Below are 26,306 nucleotides of genomic sequence, written 5' to 3' on the forward strand. Positions count from 1 at the left end.
GGTCAAGGAAACAATTTTCAGCCTTTTGTTTCACTAAATGGGAGTGTGAAGTCCATATACAGACGATTTTCTCTGGACCAGGTAAGGTACTGTAGTCCAAGACAACATGAGAATTCACTTTTCCACAGTTGACTTTCTTATCTCATGCATAGGTAAGACCAATCAAGTACAAGGACACACCACATTCTTCATACTACCAGAAATTCAGTGTGGATTAGGTTTTTCTCCAAACATGCCTACATGTATTGTTTTTCAAAGATACAGCAACCATTCTTTCATTCCTGGACCTTTATCTGACATCACTGGGTAATTTGCCACAATTTTGGAATCTGTACAGTTTTTCACGAGCAGGTTAGATCGATTGTCTTTCTATAATTAAAATGCATTTAGTATAATTGAATGGGAAATGGTTTATTACTAAGTTTAAAAAAGAGCAAAACTTAATTAGCTTAAAATAGACTTGTACTGGTTTGGCAAGATGGCTTAGAGGATAAAGGCGCTTGCCAACCTGAGTTCAGTCCTTGAGACCCATGCCATGGGAGTGCTGCCCATTCCCGAAAGCTGTCCTCTGACCTCTACATGTGGGCACTCACATGCATACACTAATTGTGCACAAATACATTAATTGAAAAATTATATCTAGACTGGTACCAAGATTACAGAATACTAATTGATTTGTTCTTATCCTTTTTTTTTTTTCCGGGGCCCGGGTCAGCATCTTATCCTCCCCAAACACGAAAGCAATATTTTTCAAACCTGTGATGAGAATCCATAGAATGGAGACGATTTGGGAGAAGGGTGTTTTTTTACCCTACAAGGGGCTCAATTCCTCCAGGTGAGTTTAGTGTGCAGGTAGTGCCAAACAGAGCCCCCCATTTAGGTATGTGGTTATTTATTTATTTTCGTTTTTCCAGAGAGGGTTTTCTGTGTAGTCCTGGCTGTCCTGGAACTCGCCCTGTAGACCAGGCTGGCCTTGAACTCACAGAGATCCGCCTGCTCCTGCCTGCTGACGGATTAAAGGCGGGTGCCATCACCGTCCCACTAGAATTTCCCTTAAGGAAATCATACAAGACCAGAAATCTGTCATATCCCTTGGTTTTCCTGCAGAACTCTTGATCGCCTTAAAAAAAAAAAAAAAAGTTCCAGGCGTCTGCGCTTGCCCGTCGGAGACTGACAGGACCGTCAGCTAATCGGCAGCTTGGACGAGCTACGATCGCCTCAGTAACAGAGAACATAACAAAACGCTTTCCATCAGTGATGATAACGGGCTTCTAAGGCACATACCAACAGGCTAACAAAGGGCGCAGGCTCTCGGACTGGCGTTGAAGAAGCGGAACCCTCCAGGTCTTTAAGCTTGACCAGTTCCCGCCCCTCTGAGACCGCTCTGCGCCCTCCTAACGTCACTTCCGCCAGGCGGCCTCTAATGCGTCACTTCCGCCCGCTCCTTCTAGCAGTGGAACGGGCGACGTTGAAGCAACTTCCTTTTCTTTTTCCCTACTTCCTCTCCTTGCCTCCGCCTCCAGGAAGCTCATTTCCCCCTCACTGCAGGTCCGAAGTGAGGGATGGGATTCCCACCCGGGCCTACGTGAATAACGGCTGGGAGCCGCGCGCCCCGCGGCGTGAGCAGCGGGAGCCCAGGTTCGCCCTGGGGTCGGGCTGTGATGGCGGGGAGTCCCTCCGGCGGACTCCCGGGGCCCCTCTTCCAGGCCCGTAGCTAGCCACGCCGAAGCTGCGTTCGTTGGACGCTTCCCAGTCAAGTTGGGCTCCCTGCTCAGCTCTTGTCTCCTCCTCTCTTTCCAGGCGAGGTCCGACTCCGATTGCTGCTCGCCGTCGATGCCTTGACCTGGAGCTTGAATCGGAAGCCAGCCGCGGGTAGTTTCGTGATGGTCGGGTTTCTCACGAAAGGACTCTAGCATCCATTCCGCCTCCTTGGAGCCTCGGAACCGGAGTCCGGTAGGGGACACTAAAAGTGTACCTCGTTTGTGCAGATGAAGAAACGGGAATTGTTGGCAAATGCGGTCTCTTAAGATAACCCGGCTTCCCAAACGAAGCGCTGGCATGCTCACCTAGGTCTGACATTTCTGGAGCTACGAAGAGAGCCTTTTATGAAAAGGAACTGTAAAGAGAACGCTTGCATTTCTTGGGTGCATAGTGTTTATCTGACATTATGATAAATTATTTTTGTGATTATGTCATCTGTCCGTTACAGTTAAGTCTAGCAAGCATATTGTTATTCTTGGTTTAGGAAACAGGTTCAGAAGTAACTGACTTGTATAGGATTAATGACTTAGCTAACATTCACCACATCTCTTTCAGCTCTGAATCTCTGAACACTTTAACATTAACTTCTGCCATAAATAAACTGCCCTTCTCTTTATTTTTGTGTCTCAGGAAGTGGAGTCCTAAAATTTATTCAGTCTCTTCATTCTTTGACTATTATCTTATTTATTTATTTTGAGGCAGGGTTTCTCTGTGTAACTTTAGAGCCTTTCCTGGAACTCACTCTGTAGCCCAGGCTGGCCTCAAACTCACAGAGATCCGCCTGGCTCTGCCTCCCGAGTGCTGGGATTAAAGGCGTCCGCCGCCGCCGCCGCCGCCGCCGCCGCCGCCGCCGCCGCCGCCGCCGCCGCCGCCGCCGCCGCCGCCGCCTTTACTTCTTAACATCTTATGTAGAAATCTTCAATCCTATCAGTTCAGCTCCCATTTCTCCCAGATCCTGCCCCACTGGTTATAGGATTGGTGCTTCTAGATGTGGAATACATTGCTAGTTTTTATACATAGGTACTCTACATTGTTGTTTACTTTGCATATCTTAGTTCATGTTTTTTGTTTTTTCCATTCAGGAAAGTGACTCCCATCTTATGCCGAGATGTCGGGGATTGGAAATAAAAGAGCTGCTGGAGAGCCAGGCACATCTGTGCCTCCAGAGAAAAAGGCAGCTGTTGAAGATCCAGGGACCACAGTGGAGACGATTAAGCTAGGGGGAGTCTCTTCAACGGTACGAGAAACCATCATGCTGTGAAAGTGTGCTTAGCTTCTGTCAGTTGTAACTGGAAAGTAAAAAATTATGGAAGCTTTTTGAATTAAGGGGGAGGCCTTAGAAAAGAAGGAAAGAATAGATGAAGTGATGTGGTGATCAGTTTCTGAAGCGAGGTGTATTGATGTTTGATCTTTATTTGCAAGGTGTTCCTTGGTGCTCTCTGGAGAGTCTGGTGGCTACTGTTGTCTTTGTTATAGTTCGTTTGCATTTTTCATTTGCTGAAAACTTAGTGCCGTGTTCCGAGAGGCACTCTAGCAAAGCCTTTGAGAGTGCTGGCGCCAAATGAGAGTCAGATCAGCAACCTAGGGGGTGCTCTCAGCCTTGTCTCTAAGCTGCATGGCCTGTTTTTTTCCGCCCAGTGCCCATGTTTGTTTGTGAAATGAATCTGCAGTGCCTGCGTGCAACAGGTTATGATGGAGACAGAGTGGGAGTCCCTGTAAAGAGTTAACATTGCTGTGAACATAGCAAGTACGTAAGAAGAGTGAGCTGTTAGATGTTACTGGGCTAGGTAATGCCATAGACAATAAAGTATTGTTTCTTTTATGGCTAGTAGTATCTTTAGGCATCAGAAGCTTAGAGTTTGATGTAGATAAGATTCTGTATTTGAAGCCGGGCGTTGGTGGCGCACGCCTTTAATCCCAGCACTAGGGAGGCAGAGGCAGGTGGATCTTTGTGAGTTCGAGGCCAGCCTGGTCTCCAAAGCAAGTTCCAGGAAAGGCGCAAAGCTACACAGAGAAACCCTGTTTCGAAAAAACAAAACAAAACGAAACAAAACAAAACAAAAATCATTAAAAAAAAAAAAAAAAGGAAAAAGATTTGGCTTGGTCAAGGGAATATAGTGTGCAGACACTTTCCATTTGTATTTCTTGTGCGTATTGGCGCTGAGGTTCAGAGAAGTTGATTTTGCTTTTCAGTCAGAATAAGATCTTGCTTAATAAATTATTAATGAAGTGTCATTTAGGGAGCTGCCCTTGGTTCTAGTACTCCATCCTGCTGCTGGAAGGTGGTTTTGTCTTAGCAGCCTTTATTTGTGCACCCTACATACATGCATTTATGCCATTCTCCAGCACCTGTTATTTGCTGGTCACTGTGCTTTATAGCCCGTAGATGGTAGTTTCCAGAGTGGTACTGACAAGCAAATAGGTTGATGGAAGGAAAGCAGAACACACATCCCTGCTTGGACTTTAGCCAGAGGGCAACAAGGAGACCCAGGAAGCTCCTGTGGGAGCACGGATTATCACGTGTGCACCTAGCAGAATTGTTTCTCTTGTTCTTTCTTACTCCCCCACCCCGACCCCTGACAGCCTCACCTTTCCTGCCTCTTTTGAGGGTAATAACTCCTTTTATGCACTTTTAAAGTTTTTAGAGTGAGCCAGCTGAGGTTTAGAGGCAGGAAAAGTGAGAATCTAATGTCCCTCTGAGTTGTGAACTCTTGCAGTATGCATGGAGCAGTCCACTCCAGCTCTTTTAAACCTGGCTCCTGAAAAACAGCACAGAAATATTTGCTCCAAACAGAAGGGCATTAGAGTTGTCCAAATGAGAGATCATTGTGAATTGGATTAAGGAGGTAGCATAAACACACTGGATGAAGCACATGAAACGGAAGATCAGTGTAGGATTTGGGGCGTAAGGTTTTTCTTACTGGGTAAGAGAAGAACATGAGAGGAGTATGTTTAGCAGCTGTGGAGAGTGAATTAGCTTGTTTTGGTTTTGAACATTAAGGTATATTTTAGATATTAGAGTGGATAGGGAGTTGAGTATAGTAACTTTGACCATGGAGACAAGTCTGATTTGGAGGAGATGCCAAATGAAGAATGTTTTGATTGGAGTGAAGGGAGACATTGGATTCAGCACCAGGTAGTTACTGGAAACTGAAGACCTATGCTGAGATAGTGCTGAGGCTGATGATACTGAGCTTAAGAACATGGGAGGAGTTAGGGAGACTGGGTAGAGATAGTGCTTTGAAGGTGTCTGGTCACAAGGTCAAGCTACAGGTGGTAAAAACATGTTTCTTCATAGCTGAAGTAAACTTGCTTCTATGTGCTACGTCTGGAAGGAGCATGAAAACACATTCCAAGAACAATTCTGTGTTTTGAAGAAACTGAGGTGACAAGACCTCCTGTCTTGTTTCTTTGGAGTTTTCTCTCAAGCGCTCAGAATTCTCACACAACTCCATTCTTGGATTGTGTTCCAACATGTTACTAATAGTACAAATAAGCTGGCACAGGGGAGCTGCTAGTCACATACAAACCTTTTAACTGAAAGGGAAGATGGGAAATAGCAATTTCTTCAAACAGTTCTGGCTTTAAAATCTCAATTTCACCAATTTTTTTCATAAAGTAAGACTGTTAGCCTTTTAGCTGACTTTTTTTGCAGAGCAGCCTGCTCTCATCATCAAGCAGTTTTCTCTGCTTCTTTTTGAAAAACTTAACGTTTTTGTTGTTGTTGTTTTAGACAGGGTTTCTTCATGCAATAGCCCCAGTTGTGCTGGGACTAGCTCTGTAGACCAGGCTAGATTCACCTCTGAGTGCTGGGATTAAAGGCATGTGCTACCACCGCCTGGCTGATTAACTTTTGTGTAAGAAGAAAATAAAAAAGCAAAAGTGTCAGCCTTTCCACCTGCTATTTCTTTACCTGTGATTATTTTCCTCACACTGTTGCCTCCTGTACTCCCCAGCTTCTCCAAGGACAGAAACTAGAGAAAGTCAAAAGATTCTAAGGCCTAGGGAGTTGCTGATGGACAAGAGTTCTTTGTAGTCTAGGCTGACCTTGAACTCTAGCTCCTCTTGCCTCAGCCTTTCATGTCTGTACTACTGTGCCTACCTTGGAGAATGAGATTGTTGATGAAAGGAAAGGAGCCTGAATAGAAGTTGAAGTCTTCAGAATGTGTGCATATTGCTGGAGATATAGGTCAGTGGTATGGTATTTCCTTACATGGTCATGCCTGGCCTACATGAGCCCTTTTCTCAAAATAAGAAAGAAAAAAAAATTCCACAGGTTGATGAGTTGAATGGGTCAGAGAGTTGGGGGGGACTTACTAGTTTCCTGACTAGTGACTTCTATTTCTTACTAAATAAGGAACAAAGCCATCTCTTTAGTATTGTGTGAAGGGGCTCCAGAGAAGGTGACACTGCTTTAAATGGGGAATGGGTGCTCACTTGCTAGTACTAGGAATTCGTTTTGTAAAGTCACCAGTTTTCTTGGTTTATTTATGGAGTTTCTGTAGAACTCCTGTAATATGGAGTACAGGGACAGAATAATCATATATCTGGATTAATTTAGGTTGAGATTTGTTCATGAAGATAGAATAATGGATTAAGGATATAGGAGAATGGTAGACAGTGTTTGAAGGACTATATTATAGTAGAAAGCAAAGTAGAAAGTAATGGAAATGAGACAGAGTGGAAGAAAGTTAGTTCCAAAATTCTGGAGATCTAAATAAGGTAAAAGGCCTATTGTAGGGACATGAGATATCTGGAGAGACATATTTTGTTTAGGAAATGGGAAACTGGAATGGAGGGAGCAGTGTTCTGGATGATTCCTGCAATGTAGGTTTTGGAATAAAAGGCATCCTTGAAACCCAGTGATGGAGACAGTCATTTGGCATTAAAGAGTTCAAAATACTGACAAACAGAGTGCTGGGGGATTAGATAGTTCATCTATACCTATGTTTAAGTCACCTTATAACATGGGTAGGTATTGGACTACAGAATATCCTAAGTGCCAGATCTTGAGTGAATAAAGAGTGGTGCCTAGGAGATCGAAGGCAGTGTCTATAAGTTAGATAGTGAACTAGCTACGTGGTAGAGCCTCAATGTTGTGTTACTTTGTGGAGATTTATATTAATAGAACAGTGAGATGGTGAGCTTGAGAGTCTACCATCTTGCTGTTTCCTTAAATGATCTTATACCTGTTCCTTTATTCTTCTCCCACTTCTTACCTAATTGCTAGTTGTAAGATTTCTTTGTGTATGTATGAGTGTATATATGGGGCCCAATGATCTTCCTCAGTTGCTGTTGACCTTGGTTTGTAGACAAGTTCTCTTACTTGGTCTGGAACTCACCAATTAGGCTAGGCTGGCTGGCCAGCTGTCCTCAGGGATCTACCTGTCTCTTCCTTCCCTGTGCTGGGATTACAGCATGTGCCACGATGCTTGGCTTTCTTAGAAGTAGGCCCTAAGGATCAAGCTTAGGTGCTCATGCTTGTGTGACAAGCCCTTACTTAACCAGCTGAGCTATGTCCTTAGTCCTTGTAAAGATCTGTTTATTTATAGAAAATAGCCAATGAACTACTGTGAGCTTATTGAGTTTAACAGCTTGTTTATCTAATTTCTTTGTGGCGACTAATTCTGGCTTCCTGGGGCAGGAGGAGTTAGACATTCGAACACTGCAATCCAAAAATCGTAAGCTGGCAGAAATGCTAGATCAGAGACAGGCCATTGAAGATGAGCTTCGGGAACACATTGAAAAACTGGAGCGACGCCAGGCCACGGACGATGCCTCACTGTTGATTGTAAACCGGTACTGGAGCCAGGTAGCCACTTTGGATGTTTACCCAGATTCACAGCAGCATTTTCATTCTTTGTGCTCGCTTAGTTTCCCACTCTTGCCCCTTTCTTTTCTGTTAACTGTACATATTCTTCCTAGTTCGATGAAAACATCCGTATCATCCTTAAACGTTACGATCTGGACCAGGGTTTGGGAGACCTCCTCACAGAAAGGAAAGCCCTAGTTGTCCCAGAACCAGAGCCTGACTCTGATAGCAATCAGGAGCGCAAAGATGACCGTGAGAGAGGCAAGTGTTGGCGAAGAATCTGTCATTGCATTAGTTACCTGGCTGCTGTTTGAGCTTTGCTGTGAGGCTCGCCACTTGAGGGGGTGGTAGATTTTGTTCTTTATAGCTTTATAATTTGGGAGCTTCTTTTTCTCTCCCTGTAACTGGATTAGTTACTTAAGTTTTTGAAGTTGAACTTTGCTTTGAGGCTGTCCATTTGAAGGAAAATTTGGTATTTCCAGATTTATAATTTTGGGGGCTTCTTTGTCTCCCCATGTTCTCAGGGGAAGGGCAAGAGCCAGCTTTCTCTTTCCTTGCTACCTTGGCCAGCAGTTCCAGTGAAGAGATGGAGTCACAGCTTCAGGAGCGCGTGGAGTCCTCCCGCCGTGCTGTGTCCCAGATTGTGACTGTCTATGATAAATTGCAAGAAAAGGTGGAGCTCTTATCTCGGAAACTGAACAGTGGAGGTGAGGAGAGAAACTGGAGACTGGGAGGCTTGGGAAGGAAGAACTCAGTTCTGTGAGGCTCTGGGTGCAGCTCAGTGGTAGAATGTGGCTAGCTACACATTGGGTCCTGGCTTCTATTCTCAGCACCAAAAAGCAGAAATGAAGAGGCTCAATTTAATTAAATTCCATGGAGTTTTAAACCTCGTGAATCTCAGTGTAATTAGTATGATATGCTAACTTTTTATAAGTAGCAGAATTAATTTTGACTGTCCTGACTTCAAAAGGTGAGTTTTAATGTGTTCTTTTATTGTTGATGTTCTTAAGGGAGTTAGATGAGATAATGATAACACTCCTGTGTTTGAAGAGATAAAATAGGAAAACAATGGATGAAAAAGTCTTAAAATAAAATTACATTTGGAATACTATTATTGAGTTTTAATATAGAACTCATGTTCCTACAGTATAGAAAATGTACCAAAATGACTAAAGGTCTCTTTCTCAAATACAGATAAAGTACCTTGATTTTAAGTTTTCACTAATAGCCATGGTCTGATTATTTAATCTTTTATAAAAAGATTTATTGCATGTATGTATGCAGTAGGTTGTATATACATGTGAGTGTGAGTAACTGAGGAGACCAGAAGAGGGCATTAGATTCCCCTGGACCTGGAGGCAACAGGTGATTGTGAGCCACCTGGTGTGGATTGCTGGGAACTGAACTGGGCTTCTCTGCAAGAGCAGTGCACCCTCTTAACCACTGAGGCATCTCTCCCGTCTTCTGATTGTAGTATTTTAGCTGCCCTGATTATCAAGATATTTAACTTTGTCTCTAAAATAAATTAGTTAGGTATAACATGGTTTATTCATTGGGTGAGCAAGTAAAATAAATTATTCTATAGAAAGTTTTTTTAAGTTTTGCTTCTTTTTTGGTTATATAGTAATTAATATGCTTGTTCAGTTGTTATTAATTAGGATACTGCAGTGGGGAGTGAATGTATGTGACTATTCCTTCCGATTACTATAAAACAAGCTATGTGATACTTCTGTCTCCCTTGGCTCTAATTGAGTATCTAGAGGGTATTGTTAAATCATAGTCATGTGGGGAATATACCATGTACAGAGGCTATGTTGATATTACATTTGATGTTTTAAGCGAATAACAAATATTCGCTATATTTGTAAAGGGACTAAACTGAGTAGTATATCAAACAGTACTAAGAAATATTTTAGAATTCTGGGTCTACAAGATTGCTTAGCATTGAAGGCGCCTGAATGTAGGCCTGGCAACCAGAGTTTAATTTCTAGATCCTACATGGTGGCAGGAGACACTAGTTCTTATGGGTTATCCTTTGACCTCCATATGCACATGCCTGTACACATAGGACAGACACATGCACACACAGAGAAAAAACATTTGATAATGTATTTTAAGATCGGGTTTAAGTTAAAAAAAAAACACACACACACAAAACCATTTTATTATAAATTGTAAATAGTTAACCTTTTTGTGACCCAGACCCAGAGAAAATCTGTGTTGATAAAAAGGTAAAGATATATATGGTATGAATTATAATTCTGAGTATTAACCATTTGGGAAGTTCATTTTCATCCATAGGTTTGGTCTTGCTCACCGAGTTTTTAATTGAATTTTAGAACCTGTCATCAGAATTTGTGATATGGAAAGAATGAAAATTTAGGCACCAGTACTTAACTCAGAGTCACCATTTATTTTGCCATGCCCATGGAGATTCTTAATTAATAAGCTTGGGATGGATCTCAGGGAATTGTCTGTCTTAAAAGTTCCACAAGTGATTTCCTATATGGAAATTGGGAGCCCACAACTTGACTGGCCTGTTCTATATGGTTTCTGAGAGCAATGGCATCAGGTGGTGTGGGAACACATTCTCCTTAACTCCAAAGGATAATGTGTGTCCTGAGAATAATTGGTTATATTTCTAATCTTAGATTGAGCTGTAATAGTTGTGAATCCAATTTTAAACACTTGAAGTAATGAATTGTAGATATTTAAATTGTATATTTGTAAATAATATGTACATTATAACCTGAGAATAATTGATTCCATTTATAGTGCTTTAGATTTAACTGTAATAGTTGTGACTAATATTAAACACACAAGTTCAGCATGTGTTTAATATTAAAGATGTAACTTATGCATTTATAAGTGTTCTGTATATTTTTTTATTTTGAGCTTCAGGGTTACATTTAACATAATATTGTGGTAAATGACTCCTGTGTTTTATCTTTGTTCCTCATGATTTTATATGTGATTATTTGAAGATAAAAATTCTGCTTCCTGTCCCCTCATCCCAATAGATGCTCATGTTGGTTTTAGCTAATTATAGGACTTTGTGATTGCCTTAAAAAATAAAATTCTATTGCTTTAATTTTGACACTGCTTAGAAATCTTGTCTATTCTAAATTCTAAAGAGTCCGTTTTTGGTGGTGGCAATTGTATCTGATTAAAATTATATAGCCTTCATTTATTGCTCAAGGCATTTGTCTTAACAAAAAGAGATGAGGGTAGGTCATGGTTGCAGGTTGACTCATTTACTTAACTAATTAACTTTCTGTGAGCTAATAAACACTAGGTTACTTTCTGACGTTCTGAGGATAGTGAGGTGAGCTGGCAGGTCAATAGTTTGGTGCAATAGACAGTTTTGAAGCTTAGCCTATCAATGCTAAACTAAAGTTCAGTCCTTTCTCCTCAGATAACCTGATAGTGGAGGAAGCAGTGCAGGAGCTGAACTCTTTCCTTGCGCAAGAGAATGTGAGGCTCCAGGAGCTGACAGACCTCCTTCAGGAGAAGCATCACACCATGTCTCAGGAGGTACTTGACCAGAAAGGAGTGACAGCCATTCTTAGTAGCTCTGGCTGACATCAAGTCAGAACTAGGAGAACTTTGAGAGGTCACTTTATTCTAGAAGGCATACTTCGATATTGAAGAGAGTGTGAGACAATAACAGTCAATGCTGAGAGATCAAAGTCTGTGGTGGATTCAAGGAAGAAAATGATTAAAGATTTCTCATGCCTCCATTTAATAGTTTGGGATCTTCATTATTGGGAAGAAATGTCACAACACAACAAAAATTGTAAATTCCTAAATAATTCACTGCCCTAAATATAGAAGACTATGAACAATGATACTGAGGAATGGCTAGGTGAAAAAGTTCAGCAGGGAGTGGGGTAAGGGAACTTGTCTGCATTGGTGATGCCATAGGAACTTGGACTGTGCGTTTTCACTCCAGACTAGGCCACAAATAGTTCCATGACTAACACATGGCAGGGTTTGGGCATTTATCTACGTAAAATGCTTATGAGAAAATGATGAAGGTTTGGATGATTCATCTCATGAGTCTAATTATTTTGTTAGCTCAAATGATTGTGTGCTGAAACTTGACCTATGATGGTTTGGCTACCAAACTTTCATGCTAATTAATCACTTACTAGTTGCTGTTCACTTGGTACTTAATATTTAAGCACTTTATGAATATTACTCCTAATGGCAAAATAGCTTCCATTTTTCCTGGTGAGTAAACAAATGAAAAGTTAGTGAGCAATCAGAGAGCAGGTGATTAAAAACTGTGATTCGCTCATGAATCTGTAATCTCCGAGCCATGTTTCCCTGCATTGTTTCCTGAGCTCTAGTGTTAGGTTCTTCACTCCACTGTCTGTGTTAGCATTATTTGGGGAGTTTATAAAACTTGGATGCTCATGAACCTTCAAAGTGATTATAGTTCAGCAGCATTTACAAATAAATGGGAGTGTCATGTTGTAGGGCATTAACTAGGTGTTCTCAAGATGGAAAGGTCTCCTTTTGAAGCATTTCCCAAATCTCAGCAGTAGTAAACAGGGGCAGCTTTCTTTTACCCCCTGGGTTCCTGTGTAGAACCAGCTCTCATTGCTGGTTCTTGATGTTGCCTGTCATCTGGGAGTGTACCTTAGTTGCCACCTGGAAGATTTGCAGGTTTCTTAAATGGCAGCTGACTTACATTGAATGCTCCAAGAAACAAAGCAGGCCTTGCATGATCTTTCTGGCATAGCCTCAGAATTACACAGTATTATTTTTGCTGGCTACTGAAGTTGTCCAGGATCTAGAGGAGGAACAGATCCCTCTCTTAACGGAAGGACAGTCACACAAAAATAACCTAAAGGTATATACAGAGTAATGGGAATGTGGGGCAGTTTTGTAAACAAGATGCTTAGTAGCATCAGCTGGTTGATAGCTCCTTAACAGAATTGGTCTTGGGGAGATGGCTCGGTGGATACAGAATTTGTCATGCAAAGTTGAGATCCCCAGAATCTACGTAAAGCTGAATGTAGTATTATGGGTCCCTAATCCCAATACTCCACTCCCTAAGGTGAAATGGGAGTCGGAGACTTGGACATGCCTGGAAGTGACATATGACAGGAAATTGGAAGGCAAGGACTTATATCTGAGGTTGTTCATCTCCACATAACAAGCTGTGGCACATGTATGCCTGGACATGCTCACACTCACATACAACCTGATTGTAAACTGCTCAGGAGTCAGCTTAAAAACACTAGAAGTTTCCATTTTGTTCTATGAGGGTTGTCATTTCTGGATATGTAGAGAGAGAAAGTTGGTAGTAAGAGATGTTATTGATTTAAATTAATATTTTCTCAAATATTTGATACCAGATGTTTTCTTTTTTTCTTTTTTTTTTTTCCAATCTTCATTTTTTCTGATGGATTTATGGTCTGTCTGGGGAAATGATGTTTTTCATGGGATTTCAAGAGATTACTGAATCTGAATCTTACCTGGTCTTGTCCTTGTGTGAAAGTTCTTAGCAATTGTTTGTTTTTGTGAGTGTAGCAGTGTCAGAACTGTTCACCTGAATCTATGACTTTATTTTTACATTTGGGTGTTGGATATTTTTATTTTTATTTTTTTTATTTTTTGGTTTTTCGAGACAGGGTTTCTCTGTGTAGCTTTGTGCCTTTTTCCTGGAACTCATTTGGTAGCCCAGGCTGGCCTCGAATTCACAGAGATCTGCCTGCCTTTGCCTCCCGAGTGCTGGGATTAAAGGCGTGTGCCAGCACCACCCGGCTGGATAATTTTTTTCTGAAATTGTATATGAGCAGGGCTAGTTTTGTGGAATTTGGAACTTTTTTGACTTGATCTTTTTGTTGTTGTTTCTGAATGCCTGCCTTTGGGATGTAGTTCTGTAAGCTGCAGGCTAAAGTAGAGACAGCTGAGTCAAGAGTGTCTGTCTTGGAGTCCATGATTGATGACTTGCAGTGGGACATTGACAAAATCCGAAAGAGAGAACAGCGGCTCAACCGACATTTGGCTGAAGTCCTAGAACGGGTCAGTGCTGTTTTATAAGGGCTTTTAAAATTATTTATGAATGTATTTTTATTTATGTATATGTATGTATGTGAGAGAGAGAAAGGAAATATGTTCCATATATGTGCAGGTAATTGTGGAGGCCAGAAGAGGGCAGTGGGTGCCCTGGAGTTGGTATTACATGGGCTTGAGTCTCCACCTGTGGATGCAGGGAGCTTCCCAGCTGGGCTCCTCTGCAAGAGTGCAAGTCTTTAACTGCTCAGCCATTATCTCTCCAGCCTCTGACTTTTTTTCCCCCAAGAAAATAGTCTTTCTTTTTTTCTTTGAGACTTTCATACATGTATACAATATATTTTGATCCTATCCATCATCCTCCATCCAATTCTTCTAGAACTCCTTTCCATATGCTCCCCTCCAAACTTCATTTTTTGAAAATAACCCACTGGGCCCTATTAGGACTGCTATATTCTCATGGGTGGGCAACATACCACGGGCTGCATCCCCGAGAAAAATGACTGTCCTTCATTAGCCTCAATCACGTGCCAGTAGCTCTTCAGCTAAGGGTAAGGCAACCCCTTTTCCCTTCAATGCTAGTATATTGGTTAGTTTAATCTTGTGCAGGCAGCCATAACTGCTGTGAGTTCATGAGTACAACCCTGTCATGTCCAGGAGGTATTGTTTCACAGTAGTCCACCCTACCTTCTAGCCCTTAATAATCTTCCCTGTGCTCTGAGCGTGTGTGTGTGTGTGTGTGTGTGTGTGTGTGTGTGTGTGTGTGTGTGTTGTCCTGCTTTTGGCTGAGCACTTGATTGTCACTTGTTCTCAGTACTTTGAGCAGTTGTATGTCTGTAGTAATGAGCATCCATTGCAAACACAAGCTTTTTTTTTGAGGACTCATCTTTGCCATGCACCTGAAGTTTTCTGGTCTCTCTCTTTTCTATAGGTGAATTCAAAAGGCTATAAGGTATATGGAGCGGGGAGCAGTCTTTATGGAGGTACAATCACCATCAATGCCCGTAAGGTAGAGTCTGCCCCACCTGGGACATGGTGTTTCATTGGGAACAGGTTTTGTGCCTAGGGACTGGGATTGGTTCCCAGGAAGGAGTGGAACAGGGAACATGGGAAGCATGAAATGGGATGTCTGAGGAGTCCTTTCTCCTCGTTCTCATCTGCTTTTTTCCTGATCCTTTCCAGTTTGAGGAAATGAATGCAGAGCTTGAGGAGAACAAAGAGTTGGCTCAGAACCGACATTGTGAGCTAGAGAAACTTCGGCAAGACTTTGAAGAGGTCACTACACAGAATGAAAAGTTGAAGGTAGGAGGCCGAGTTCTGAAGGGTGAGAGGAAACAAATGCTTTGTTCATCAGCATGTGAACCTGTATACTTTATGAGGGTCGAGAAAAATAGGGACAAAATGCAGCCAGCCTCTTCTAGGATACAGCTCAACAAATTAGGTGTAGTGAAATATCTCTTAACACGGTAAAGGCCATTTGTGACCTGCCGACTGCTTACATGCCTTCTGAAGAATTGCAAGGTTTAGGATGTCCATTCTTGCCTTTTTGGTCAGTATCATCCAGATCAGCAAGATTGGAGAGGAAGAAGTACAGCTGTTTCTTTCTACAGGTGTGATGATCTTACATACATGCAAATGTGATGATCTTACGCACAGAGGTTGTAGAGGCCCTTGAAAACTAGAAATGAGTTCAGTAAAGTTGCAGACTGTAAAATCACCAAAAACAGACTTTATGGAAATGATCTCATTTTATCGTAGCATTAAAAATAGTACATTTAACCAAAGATGAACAAAGAATGTATATATGTACAGTGGAATGTTATTCAGCCTCTAAGAAGGAAATTTAGTCATTTGAGGTAGCATTGATAAACCTGGGGGACATGCTAAGTGAAATAAGGCAGACAGATAGATAGACAAATGTAGACAAAAATTTCTCCAGTCCTGCTTTGCTCAGCAGTTCAGACAGATCTCTCCTGCCCTCGGTCCCACAGCCACTTATAAAATAATCACTCAGAGGCTTCATATTAATTACAAACTGTATGGCCTGTGGCTCAAGCTTCTTGCTAGCTAGCTCTTATAACTTAACTCAATCCATTTCTATTAATCGATGTATTACCACGTGTTTTGTGGCTTTACCTTTGTGCCATTACATGTTTCTCCTTGGTCAGTGGGCTGGCATCTCTCTCCCTCTCCTTTCTTCTCTAAACTATCTCTTTTGCATTTTCCTCCCTGGCTCCATCCTGCCCTGCCATAGGCCAATGCAGCTTTATATATTATCCAATGGAAGCCATACGTATTCACAGCATATAGAAAGACATCCCATAGCAGACAAATACTGCTTGAAATATATGGATGCTAAGAAAGTGGATCTCTTAAGAAGTAGAGAATAGAATGCTGGTAATTGGAGAGGATCTTGGAGAGGTGCTGATTAAATGGTCCCAAGTTTCAGTTGCAGCTTGGGTAAACACTGGAGGCCTCACCTCCATATGATGACTGGAATTTGATAATTCTGTATCATGTACTTAAAATATGCTTGGAAAGCTGATCTTAAATGTTTTCAGTATACACAGAGTTAACAAATGGTAACTGGTGGATTAAGGGTGGTTATTTTACATAGCGCTTGTATAACAGAACACCATGTTGTGTATCCTAACTATGTAGAGCTCTAAACAGTCCTAGTAAAACCAGGGAGACGTGTCTGCAACTATGGCTGTGTGCTGTGTGCTCACCTGCTTTTGCATATATTGTCTGTACAGTCTTGTTCTGAAACAGACTCAGAGTAACCAGTAACAGTTCATAAACTAAATCAAGGTCTGTTGACTTAGAATTTGTTAAAAAATGAGCAGTAGAGTTATCAGGGTGAGTAGGGTAAAAATGAGTGTTTGTAAGATAAATGGCAGGAAAATGTGCATGCTGTGCGGGAGTGTTGGTCACATGGTGTTTGTTGCCAGAGATGGGTCACAGATTTGGCTGTGGAGTTTCCTGTAAATGCAGGGTTAATAATCCATTGGTGTTCATTCCTGCCTATTAGAATTTTCCCTTACAGAGTCTTTAGGAGAACAAATTCTTCTGGAATTCTTCCTTATCCTTCTTTCATCCATAGCCTGTCATTTATACTTTATTTCTCAATTAGTAAATAATAAAGATATTTGAACTGAAAGTAAAAACTTCATTAAAATTCTTGGGAAATTAAAAGAAATGATTGCTGAGGAAAAACGACCATTTTTACTGCCAATCAGAAATATTTCCTGTGATAGTTAATAAAGAACAACTAGTGGCTAGGGTCTTCAGCTGTGTTTCAGAACAGATATGCTGGTCAGGTCAGTTTCATGCAACTCTTTCAGCAGCTCTTCTAGCTTGTTTGGATTGGGACTTAAACAATGTGAAACACATATCAAAATAGTCCTGGGTGACCTAGTTTATGCAGGGACTAGATTTTACCCAGAAGTGGTAATATAGACTTCATAATGGTCTGAGTAATGGCTCCAAGTGTATGGGGCATCAGTGAGTTTAAGATATTTTCCCATTGTAACTTGAGTGACGATTCTGATGTGCCTTTCCCTTGGGCTTTCCTAAGGTGGAGTTGCGGAGTGCGGTGGAGGAAGTGGTTAAGGAAACCCCAGAATATCGCTGCATGCAGTCACAGTTCTCTGTCCTGTACAATGAGAGTCTACAGTTGAAAGCCCACTTGGATGAGGCTCGGACTCTGCTTCATGGCACCCGGGGAACTCACCAACGCCAGGTTGAGCTCATTGAGGTAACAGTGAGCTTTTTTCTTTGTTGTAGTTGTGGGTATGAGACCTAGCACACTACCACTGAGCCAGCCATTCCCTCTCCTGCTTTGTTTTCTCTGTGTGATTGCCTGCCTAAGACATTTTATGGTTTTGCTCCCATGTATAATTAATATCCTATTCATCCAGTGGGTGTATAAGACAACAGAATTCCTGCTCTCATGGATCTTACAGTCCATTGGGAGAGTGGGGCTCATTAGGTTGCAGCTCGATTTAGTGGTATTTATCTAAAGATGTGGTAATGGAGGAGACAGAGCATCTGATTTGACTATGAAGTCTTTCTGAGGAGAAGTGGATGATAAAGATCAAAAGTGTGTTGGTAGTTAGAAGAAGTGTGCCCTGTGACCAGCCTTCATGAAACTGGGGAGAACAGATGGACATTGTGCCTTTGTGGCATTTCATGCACATTTAGGTAAATTATTTTGGAGGTAGAACTTGATTTTTGTGTTCAGTTTGTGTCTTCTGTAGTCCTTAAGGTAATGTTTAAAGTAGTTGGAGTTCTCATGTATGTTGACTAAATACATTCAATGTTAGTTTATATTTACTTTTAGCGTATGGTTAGTTCTCCTTCTGAATTGTAACCTCAGAGCTAGATGCCAAGTTCTTGCAGTGCCATTTTCTTCAGCGTCCTGCAGGTTCTCAAAGTCACGATTCTAAATCACATCTGGGGTTTGCAAGTGTCCAAGTGGAGATTTTCAGAGTTAGCATTTTTTTTTCTTAGCAGTTTTTTTTTTCCCTTTATCTTTTTAGATTGTTACAGATTGAATTTAGGAGACAGAGTAAAGTTTTATGAATTTTTTTGGCTCTTTGTCTGCAGCGAGATGAGGTTAGTCTGCATAAGAAGCTGAGAACTGAAGTAATCCAGCTGGAGGATACCTTGGCCCAGGTCCGCAAAGAGTATGAGATGCTGAGGATAGAGTTTGAGCAAACCCTTGCTGCCAACGAACAAGCAGGTAAAATCACTCTTGCTCTACCTGTGTCCTGTCTGTTGTAAATTCTTTCTTTGAAATAAAACAGGAGTTTTTTTTTGGGATTTGTTAATTCTAACTTAAACTCAGAAGATCTGAATGAAGTACCTGAAATCAAATCCTGTAATTCATTTTGACCCAAAGCCTGGGTGTTTGTTTTAATTCACTCAAGCAATTTGATTTCCATCTTCTGAGAAAAAGCATTTTTTTTTTTTTTTTTTTTTTTACCTCTCCTTGCTATTCAGAAGTTCCTGATTTGCTCTGAGCTTTCTCTGCTTGAGACTTTGCCCTTTTCGAGGCTCTTCATATTGCTGCTGTGTTTTTTCAGGTCCCATAAACCGGGAGATGCGGCATCTCATTAGCAGCCTCCAGAATCACAACCACCAGCTGAAGGGGGAGGTCCTGAGGTATAAGCGGAAGCTGAGAGAGGCACAGTCGGACCTGAACAAGGTATCCGCGAACAGTTGAAAGACCCCCCGGCACCCCTATAGTAATGCTATGTTTGCAAGGCTTATAAGGGAACAAAAGACAGTTCCAGGGAATAGAATGGCCCCACCGCAGCCCAGATAGCCGATAGATAAGCAGGATGTCAGGGGCAGACTGCCTGGCGTCAGTGCGGGAGGGCCAGAGCAGCTGGAATTCTAGATAGGGGTTGAGTCAACACACATATCTGGTTACCAAGAGAAAAACCCACAAACCGCCCTGAGCCTGAGTTCACGCCCCATTTGATTCATGCTCATATATTCGCGCCTCACTTTGACAGAGCTTTGTCCAATTAGAACCCTTTGACTATTCGCGCCTCACTTTGAATTGTCCAATCAGAGCTTTGTCCAATTAGAACCCTTTGACTATTCGCGCCTCACTTTGACAGAGCTTTGTCCAATTAGAACCCTTTGACTATTCGCGCCTCACTTTGACAGAGCTTTGTCCAATTAGAACCCTTTGACTATTCGCGCCTCACTTGAATTGTCCAATCAGAGCTTTGTAACCATTCGCGCCTTGTTTAAATTATCCAATCAGAACCCTTTGACTAATGCTTTCCCGCGCTTCTTGCTATAAAAACCCATCTTACCAACCCAGAGGCGCGCAAGTTTTCCGAGAGACTTGGTTGCCCCAGGTACCTGTGTTTAAATAAACCTCGTGCTGTTGCATCTGATCCGTGGTCGCTGCGTGCTCCTTGAGCCGGGGGTCTCTCCTGAGGGGAGACCTCTCCGGGGGTCTTTCACAGTGGACTAAGCATTGTTCACCATGGTTGGTGGTGGTAAGGGTGGTAGGAGTGAGGGAAGCAGTATGCTCCACAGAGCTGACGTGTGTCTCCTGCTTTGTCTCCTAGACGCGACTGCGTAGTGGCAGTGCTCTCCTGCAGTCCCAGTCTAGTACTGAGGACCCCAAGGATGAACCCACAGAGCTAAAGCAAGATTCTGAGGGCCTGCCCGCCCATCCTTCAGCATCAAAGGCACCTCAGGAGGAGGCCAGTGAAGTTAAGTCCAAACGAGATGAAGAAGAGAAAGAACGAGAGAGGAGGGAGAAAGAAAGAGAGCGAGAACGAGAAAGAGAAAAGGAGAGAGAACGAGAGAAACAGAAACTGAAAGAGTCAGAAAAAGAGAGAGATTCTGCTAAGGATAAAGAGAAAGGGAAGCATGAAGATGGGAGGAAAAAAGAAGCAGACGTTATCAAGCAGCTGAAGATTGAACTGAAGTAAGCGACGTTTATCGTGATTCAGAGCCCGAACCTGAGAGTGTACTGTTTGCCTATGTGTGTATGACTCGCCAGTCATTACATAGTATTTTAGGTGTAGCTTAATGTACAATTAATATGGTCTTGACTTTCAATCAGATATGCAGTCAGGTGGCTTACCTGGCTATTTTACAGTGTTGCTGAGTGGTTAGGAGCCAGTCAGCTCCTGGTTGATGCCTTTACTTCTCATGGGTTCATATTAAGAGAACAGATACTACATTGAAGTAGCACACCAGAGAATACTGAAATTGACTACTGCTTTTAGGTTTGGGTGATTTGCTGGCATCACTTGCATTTTAAATTATCCTACATCTCTAATTTATTTGCACTTGACTGGTTTGAAGGTATGCCAGCCTCAAACCAAGAATTCCTTATGCAGTTTCCTCCTACAGGATCCAGACAGAAGAATAGATGTAACTCAGTGCAGCATTATCTTTGTCCTGACATAACATATTGTCTCGTTTCCTACTGCATAAACAATAATGTCTGGTGGAACTGGCATTTCTGACTCTTATTTTTCATGGTTTATACTTTGAATTTAAGTGCTATTTTTCATGGTTTGTACTTTGAATTTAAGTGTTTGCTGTGCTTAAAGTACTTGAGCTCACATGTAGTTAAGCTTAAGAATTTAGTAAGAGATGAAGTGTTAGTCTCCAACTGATGTTTACAACTGTCATTGCCAACCCTAAGACTAGCAGTTTATTTTAAACTTTCAAAATGTCCTTGCTTTTGATTTTTTTTTAAAGTACACTTATTTCCCCTTATAAAAAATCACCCTAGTGATTGACTAAATACATCTCAGATCTGTCTACTAACTCAGTTTCTGAGTGGCACCACTAAAATGTGCCTGTGTCAGAAGTGCCACAGTTACTTACTGTAAAACTTTAAGTAGCAGAATTGAAGAGAAAAGTGATTCCTAGGTACGGGTTTCTTTTCTGTGCTCTCCAAGTGTGTTGCAGAAGTCTGCTGGTAACCTAAGCAAATGATGTAGAGTAGAAAACCTGTTATGGAATAGCACGGCCATCCCAGTGCTCTTGCTCTGATGTCCTTTGCTCTCTCCCTGTTGTTCTTCCCCTCCACCACCCTGTCATAGGAAGGCACAAGAGAGCCAGAAGGAGATGAAACTACTGCTAGATATGTATCGCTCTGCCCCCAAGGAGCAGAGAGACAAAGTGCAGCTAATGGCAGCCGAGAAGAAGTCGAAGGCTGAGGTAACCCAGCCTTCTGTCATCTGTCATCCTGGTGACAGTCTTCATCTGTGGGGTTGTCCTTTGTGCTTTTGTCTTTAATACTAGTGTTCAACTTAGCAACTTTGTCCCCTTTCCAAAGACTGTCTATGTGTGTGGTGGTGCACGCCTTTAATCCCAGCACTCAGGAGGCAAAAGCAGGTGGATCTCTGAGTTTGAGGCCAGCCTGGTCTATGGAAGGAATTCCTGGACAGCTGGGGTTACACAGAGAACCCTATCTCAAAAACCAAAATACAAAAACAAAACAGAACAAACAAAATGACTCTCTGAAGTGAGGCTTTTAAAATTCTCTGCAAGGTAATAAAATATGTCAGAATTAAAACAACTTGGAGTAGGTTTTTAAAATGCTTCCTTCCTTGGTTGGTCCTGAGAAATTATTACCACTTTATCTTTGTTATTCTATAGTAATTCTCTTTTTCTGGTTGCATCTGAGAGGGATTTTTTATTATTTTGTGTGTAAGGGTGTTTTCCTTGCCTTGTCTGGGTGTCACATGTGTGCCTGATATCAGTGGAGGGCAGAAGAGGGCACCTAGAACTGGAGTTAGAGATGGTTGTGAGTTGCCATGTGGTGCTGAGAATTGAACATGGGTCCTCAAGAAAATCATCCAGTGTTCTTAACCATTCATCCATCCCATCACCCCTGAGAGGAATGTTTTTTTGTGTGTTTGTTTGTTTTTGGCTTTCAGAGACTGGGTCTCTCTGTGAAGCCCTGGCTATCCTAGAACTTATGATATAGGCCAGGGTTGACTTCAGACTCTCAGGGATCCACCTGACTCTTCCTCCTGAGTGCTAGGATTAAAGATGTACACTGTCATGTCCATCTCAAGAGAAATGTTTTTATTCTTGAAAATTTGAGGCCTAAAGAGAAGACAGTTTGAACACTTCCAAAGAAAAGTATGTATAATAGGCAAAGCCTCTGCCTGTAGATACATAACATGCAGGAATGATGTTGAGTGGTGTGCTGAACTGAGTTATTCTCAGTATATCATTTATCGTATTCCAGAATTCTGTACTGTTTGCTTATGTGGGGTTTCCATGTGTGCATAATGTTGATAGAGTTTGGGAAGTGTTTGATGGCTTCTCTTGATCCTGTTCCTCCTGTAGTTGGAGGATCTCAGGCAGAGACTCAAGGATTTGGAGGATAAAGAGAAGAAAGAGAACAAGAAAATGGCTGATGAGGATGCCTTGAGGAAGATCCGGGCAGTGGAGGAGCAGATTGAATACTTACAGAAGAAGCTAGCCATGGCCAAGCAGGTGGGCACACCTTTGTTAACATTTGAAGTAGAAATCTGAAAGGTAAGTTACTGTCAGGGAAGTTTGCCTTTAATTCTATCTACTCCTCTTTGTTGTTCATAATTTCTATCATTTTCTTTGTTATTACATTGAAATTCTTGTCTGTCATTCTTCCCTTATTTTGTTTTGTGTATCTGACAGCAGAGAATTTATCTTTACCTTCAGTGGACTAGCTGTTTATTTTCTGAGGACCGCGTCTTTCTTGCTGACTGGGACCGAGGGATATAGTGATTAGAAAAGAAAAGTTTTTATACTTTCTGATCATGGACCTAAAACTTATGCAGGTGAATAGAGGGAAGGTCTACTTTCCTCTGCTCATCCTTTGGCATTGTCATATTTGCTAATCACTCCCTCACTTTAGGAGGAAGAAGCTCTCCTCTCTGAGATGGATGTCACAGGACAGGCCTTTGAGGACATGCAGGAGCAGAACATCCGTTTGATGCAGCAGTTGCGGGAGAAGGACGATGCAAACTTCAAGCTAATGTCTGAGCGAATCAAGTCCAATCAGATCCATAAGTTGCTTAAAGAGGAGAAGGAGGAGTTGGCTGACCAGGTGCTGACACTGAAGACTCAGGTAATTGGGCTGAGTGGAGTTCTTCGTTCTGTTGAGGTAGGGAGGGAGCTTCTGGCAGGAAGACACCCACAAAACTGATTGCTTCTTTTCTTTGTGTGATACAAATGTGTGTGCTAGAGTCTTACCTGATGTTTTCTTCTGACTTGGTTGATTTTGATGTTGGGGTGAGAGTTTGTGAGTGAAAGGCCAGAAGTGGATGTGTGATTCTATTTTTTACCTGTTGGGAGTATTTGTAGATTGATTTCAAGAAAAAGATTAATTCAGAACCTCTAGCTGTTCTGAAAGAAATGGAGTTAAATTTGGTTTGAGTCAAGTGCTTATATTCTGGTTGGAGTGGCCATGTTTTGAGGATTAGTATAGCTACAGAAGATGAATATCCTTAAATATAATTTTCTGTTCTTGGCAATTTAGGTTCCCAAACTCTGAATATTCACAAATATTTTATGTGAAAAGTTGAAGCCTTCAGTAATCATAATCTTTGATATATTTTGAAAAGTTCTTGGGAAAAGTCAACAATAGCTTGACATTTGTGACATGTTGTAATTTTTGAGGATATGTGGGTAAACAACATAACTAAATTTATTTTCCTCCCTGCCTACGTTAAAATACGATGTTTCTCCTGCACAGGTGGATGCCCAGTTACAGGTGGTAAGGAAGCTGGAAGAGAAGGAGCACCTGCTTCAGAGTAATATTGGCACCGGGGAGAAGGAGCTAGGCCTTAGGACTCAGGCCTTGGAGATGAATAAGCGTAAGGTATGCTGGCCTCTGTAACCTGCCGTGACGGGTGGGCTCCAGGGATAAGCGAGCAGAAGCTGCCTGGAGTGTTTAAGTTCACTCCGTATGTCATTTCCCTCCCTGGAAGAAGGAATGATGAGAGGATGTTTCTGCATTCCACGCAGGCCATAGAGGCAGCCCAGCTGGCAGATGACCTCAAGGCACAGCTAGAGCTGGCTCAGAAGAAGCTCCATGACTTTCAGGAGGAAATCGTGGAGAACAGTGTCACCAAAGAAAAGGACTTGTTCAACTTCAAACGAGCACAGGCAAGAGCAGTTGTCTTTGATTGTATTTACCTTTTCAGTGCTGAGGGCTGCAGTGAGTGGTGTACACCATCAACTGCTGGACTGAAGGACCTTGTGGGAAGGGACTGGCGTTGTCTGCTTCATGCCATGTTCCTTAGTTGTGAAACAAATAGCTGTGGAATCTGTAAAGTGGTGAACTGTTAAGTAGTAATACAACTTCAGTTGAAGGTTAAAGTCACACTGCTGTTCTTCTCTTTTTTCTCATGCCAGCTGTTTCTTAGTATGGCAATGATTCAATCCAGGTCTACCCTCACCATAAAATCATCAGTTACCACACACTGAGGCAGCCTGCTCTCTGGAGTTTAGGTTGTGTTTTCATCTGCGTCTAGATCGCTCTCATTGGTGCAGTTCTAAGTTGGGGATAGGATTAGGGTTGCCTGTTCTGAAACAAAAGTGTCTTGTAAACAGGCATTTGCAAGTTCCTATGTTTCTAAAGATAATTGGACATGAAAGGACAGGAAGTTCTTTGTTTCTACAATAGAAAGGTCAAGTTGGAGAAATGATTTCTGTCAAAAATGGCCGGTTTGGGAAATGTGTCTACTGTGTTTATTGTCTTGCTGCAGGAGGACATATCTAGGCTTCGAAGGAAGCTGGAGACCACCAAGAAACCAGACAATGTGCCCAAGTGTGATGAGATTCTGATGGAGGAGATAAAGGACTACAAGGTTAGAAAAACTGACTGGGTGGCACCTGTGTTTGTCAGGGCCTGAACTGGTCTACTAATGCACAGTGTAGTCAGTAGATAGTGACTTTAAGCCAAGGCAGCAGTGATCTACTGGAGCACTAAGAGAGAGTAGTCACTGACCTTCACTCGAAGGCAAGCAGAGAGTGGTTTATTTTTAGGGAAAGTGATGCTCTTCTCCTAGAGCCAGCAGTCATGTTGATTTGCTTATACATCATAGGCATTTGAGTCATGAGCTTTATGGTTTCTCAGACTCTGGTTTTCATTTTTAGGCACGGCTGACCTGCCCCTGCTGTAACATGCGGAAAAAGGATGCAGTGCTGACCAAGTGCTTCCATGTTTTCTGCTTTGAGTGTGTGAAGACTCGCTATGACACCCGCCAGCGCAAGTGTCCCAAATGTAATGCTGCTTTTGGTGCCAATGATTTCCATCGCATCTACATTGGCTGATCACAGTCAAGACAGAGGAGCTGGCTAGGCAAGCACTTACTCATTAATCACCAGGCCTCTACCTCTTCTCGCCTTGACAGTTGGCCAACTCCCTTGCTCCTCAGACTTGTCCAGGCTCTGCTGTCCAGTAGCTGGAGAACATTAGTGAAAAAGACCTCAAGTCTTGGGTTTTAGAATGAACTAGAAGCTACTACTGTTTGTCTTCCCTATCAGCTTTGTTTGTGTACTCTCAGATTTTTCAGCGTTTTCTTCTGGGGCCTCTCCTATTAACTTGGATTGCCCATTCCTCCTAAAGAAGTCAGGTTGATAGTTTTGACATTGAAGAGAGAATACAGGTAGAGTGAACATATGCTATTATGCAGGAGAGAGCTTTTAGAAGTAAGCTTATTTTGGGCCCAGACTTCTTGATTTGGGTTGTAAACCTTTTCTTAACTTAGGTTATAAAATGGTATAATTGTGATAGTCTCTCCTGGAAGGTTTGAAGCCTTAATGAAATTACATCCAGGACAATTCAATCCATTTCCCACTTCTACCAAAGTGACTTTTAGGGTCACTTGAATTTCTTGCTAAAGTTATTTATGTTTTAAGAATTTAGATACTTAATAGTTTTTTAATTTCTTAAGGCCAGAATAATATCAAACATGATAGCCCCTATGTTTTTTACTGAAATCAGATTTAGAACTTAAGAAACATCTGGAATGAGATTGTGAAGAGATCTGGGTAGCCTGGGAATGCATGGAGGTGTTGGTGAGCTGTGAATTACTCTCATCTGTCTCTCCAGAGGGATTGCATGATCCCTGTTTTCCAGAAGATTCTCAGTAATGTTTCTGTAGGATTTTAATACATACTACATGCTTCAATTAAAGCAGGATTCAGTTTTGTTTTT

At 41.9% G+C, this 26,306-nt stretch overlaps 1 protein-coding gene across 1 annotated transcript; it reads left to right on the forward strand.

The window, feature by feature from the left end:
* The first annotated feature begins 1,464 nt into the window (after nt 1–1,464).
* Rnf20 (ring finger protein 20) lies at nt 1,465–26,306 on the forward strand. Its single transcript, XM_036178670.1, has 21 exons — nt 1,465–1,638; nt 1,801–1,953; nt 2,844–2,998; nt 7,406–7,573; nt 7,687–7,834; nt 8,098–8,280; nt 10,989–11,107; nt 13,463–13,609; nt 14,532–14,609; nt 14,783–14,902; nt 17,178–17,357; nt 18,209–18,344; nt 18,688–18,809; nt 19,693–20,057; nt 21,190–21,307; nt 22,448–22,597; nt 22,998–23,210; nt 23,838–23,963; nt 24,110–24,250; nt 24,853–24,954; nt 25,244–26,306. Exons 3-21 carry the CDS (start codon nt 2,870–2,872, stop codon nt 25,418–25,420), a joined length of 2,922 nt encoding a protein of 973 aa, XP_036034563.1. The 5' UTR covers nt 1,465–1,638; nt 1,801–1,953; nt 2,844–2,869; the 3' UTR covers nt 25,421–26,306.

The sequence above is a fragment of the Onychomys torridus genome, chromosome 2, assembly GCF_903995425.1.
Source record: "Onychomys torridus chromosome 2, mOncTor1.1, whole genome shotgun sequence".
NCBI classification, from domain to species: Eukaryota; Metazoa; Chordata; class Mammalia; order Rodentia; family Cricetidae; genus Onychomys; species Onychomys torridus.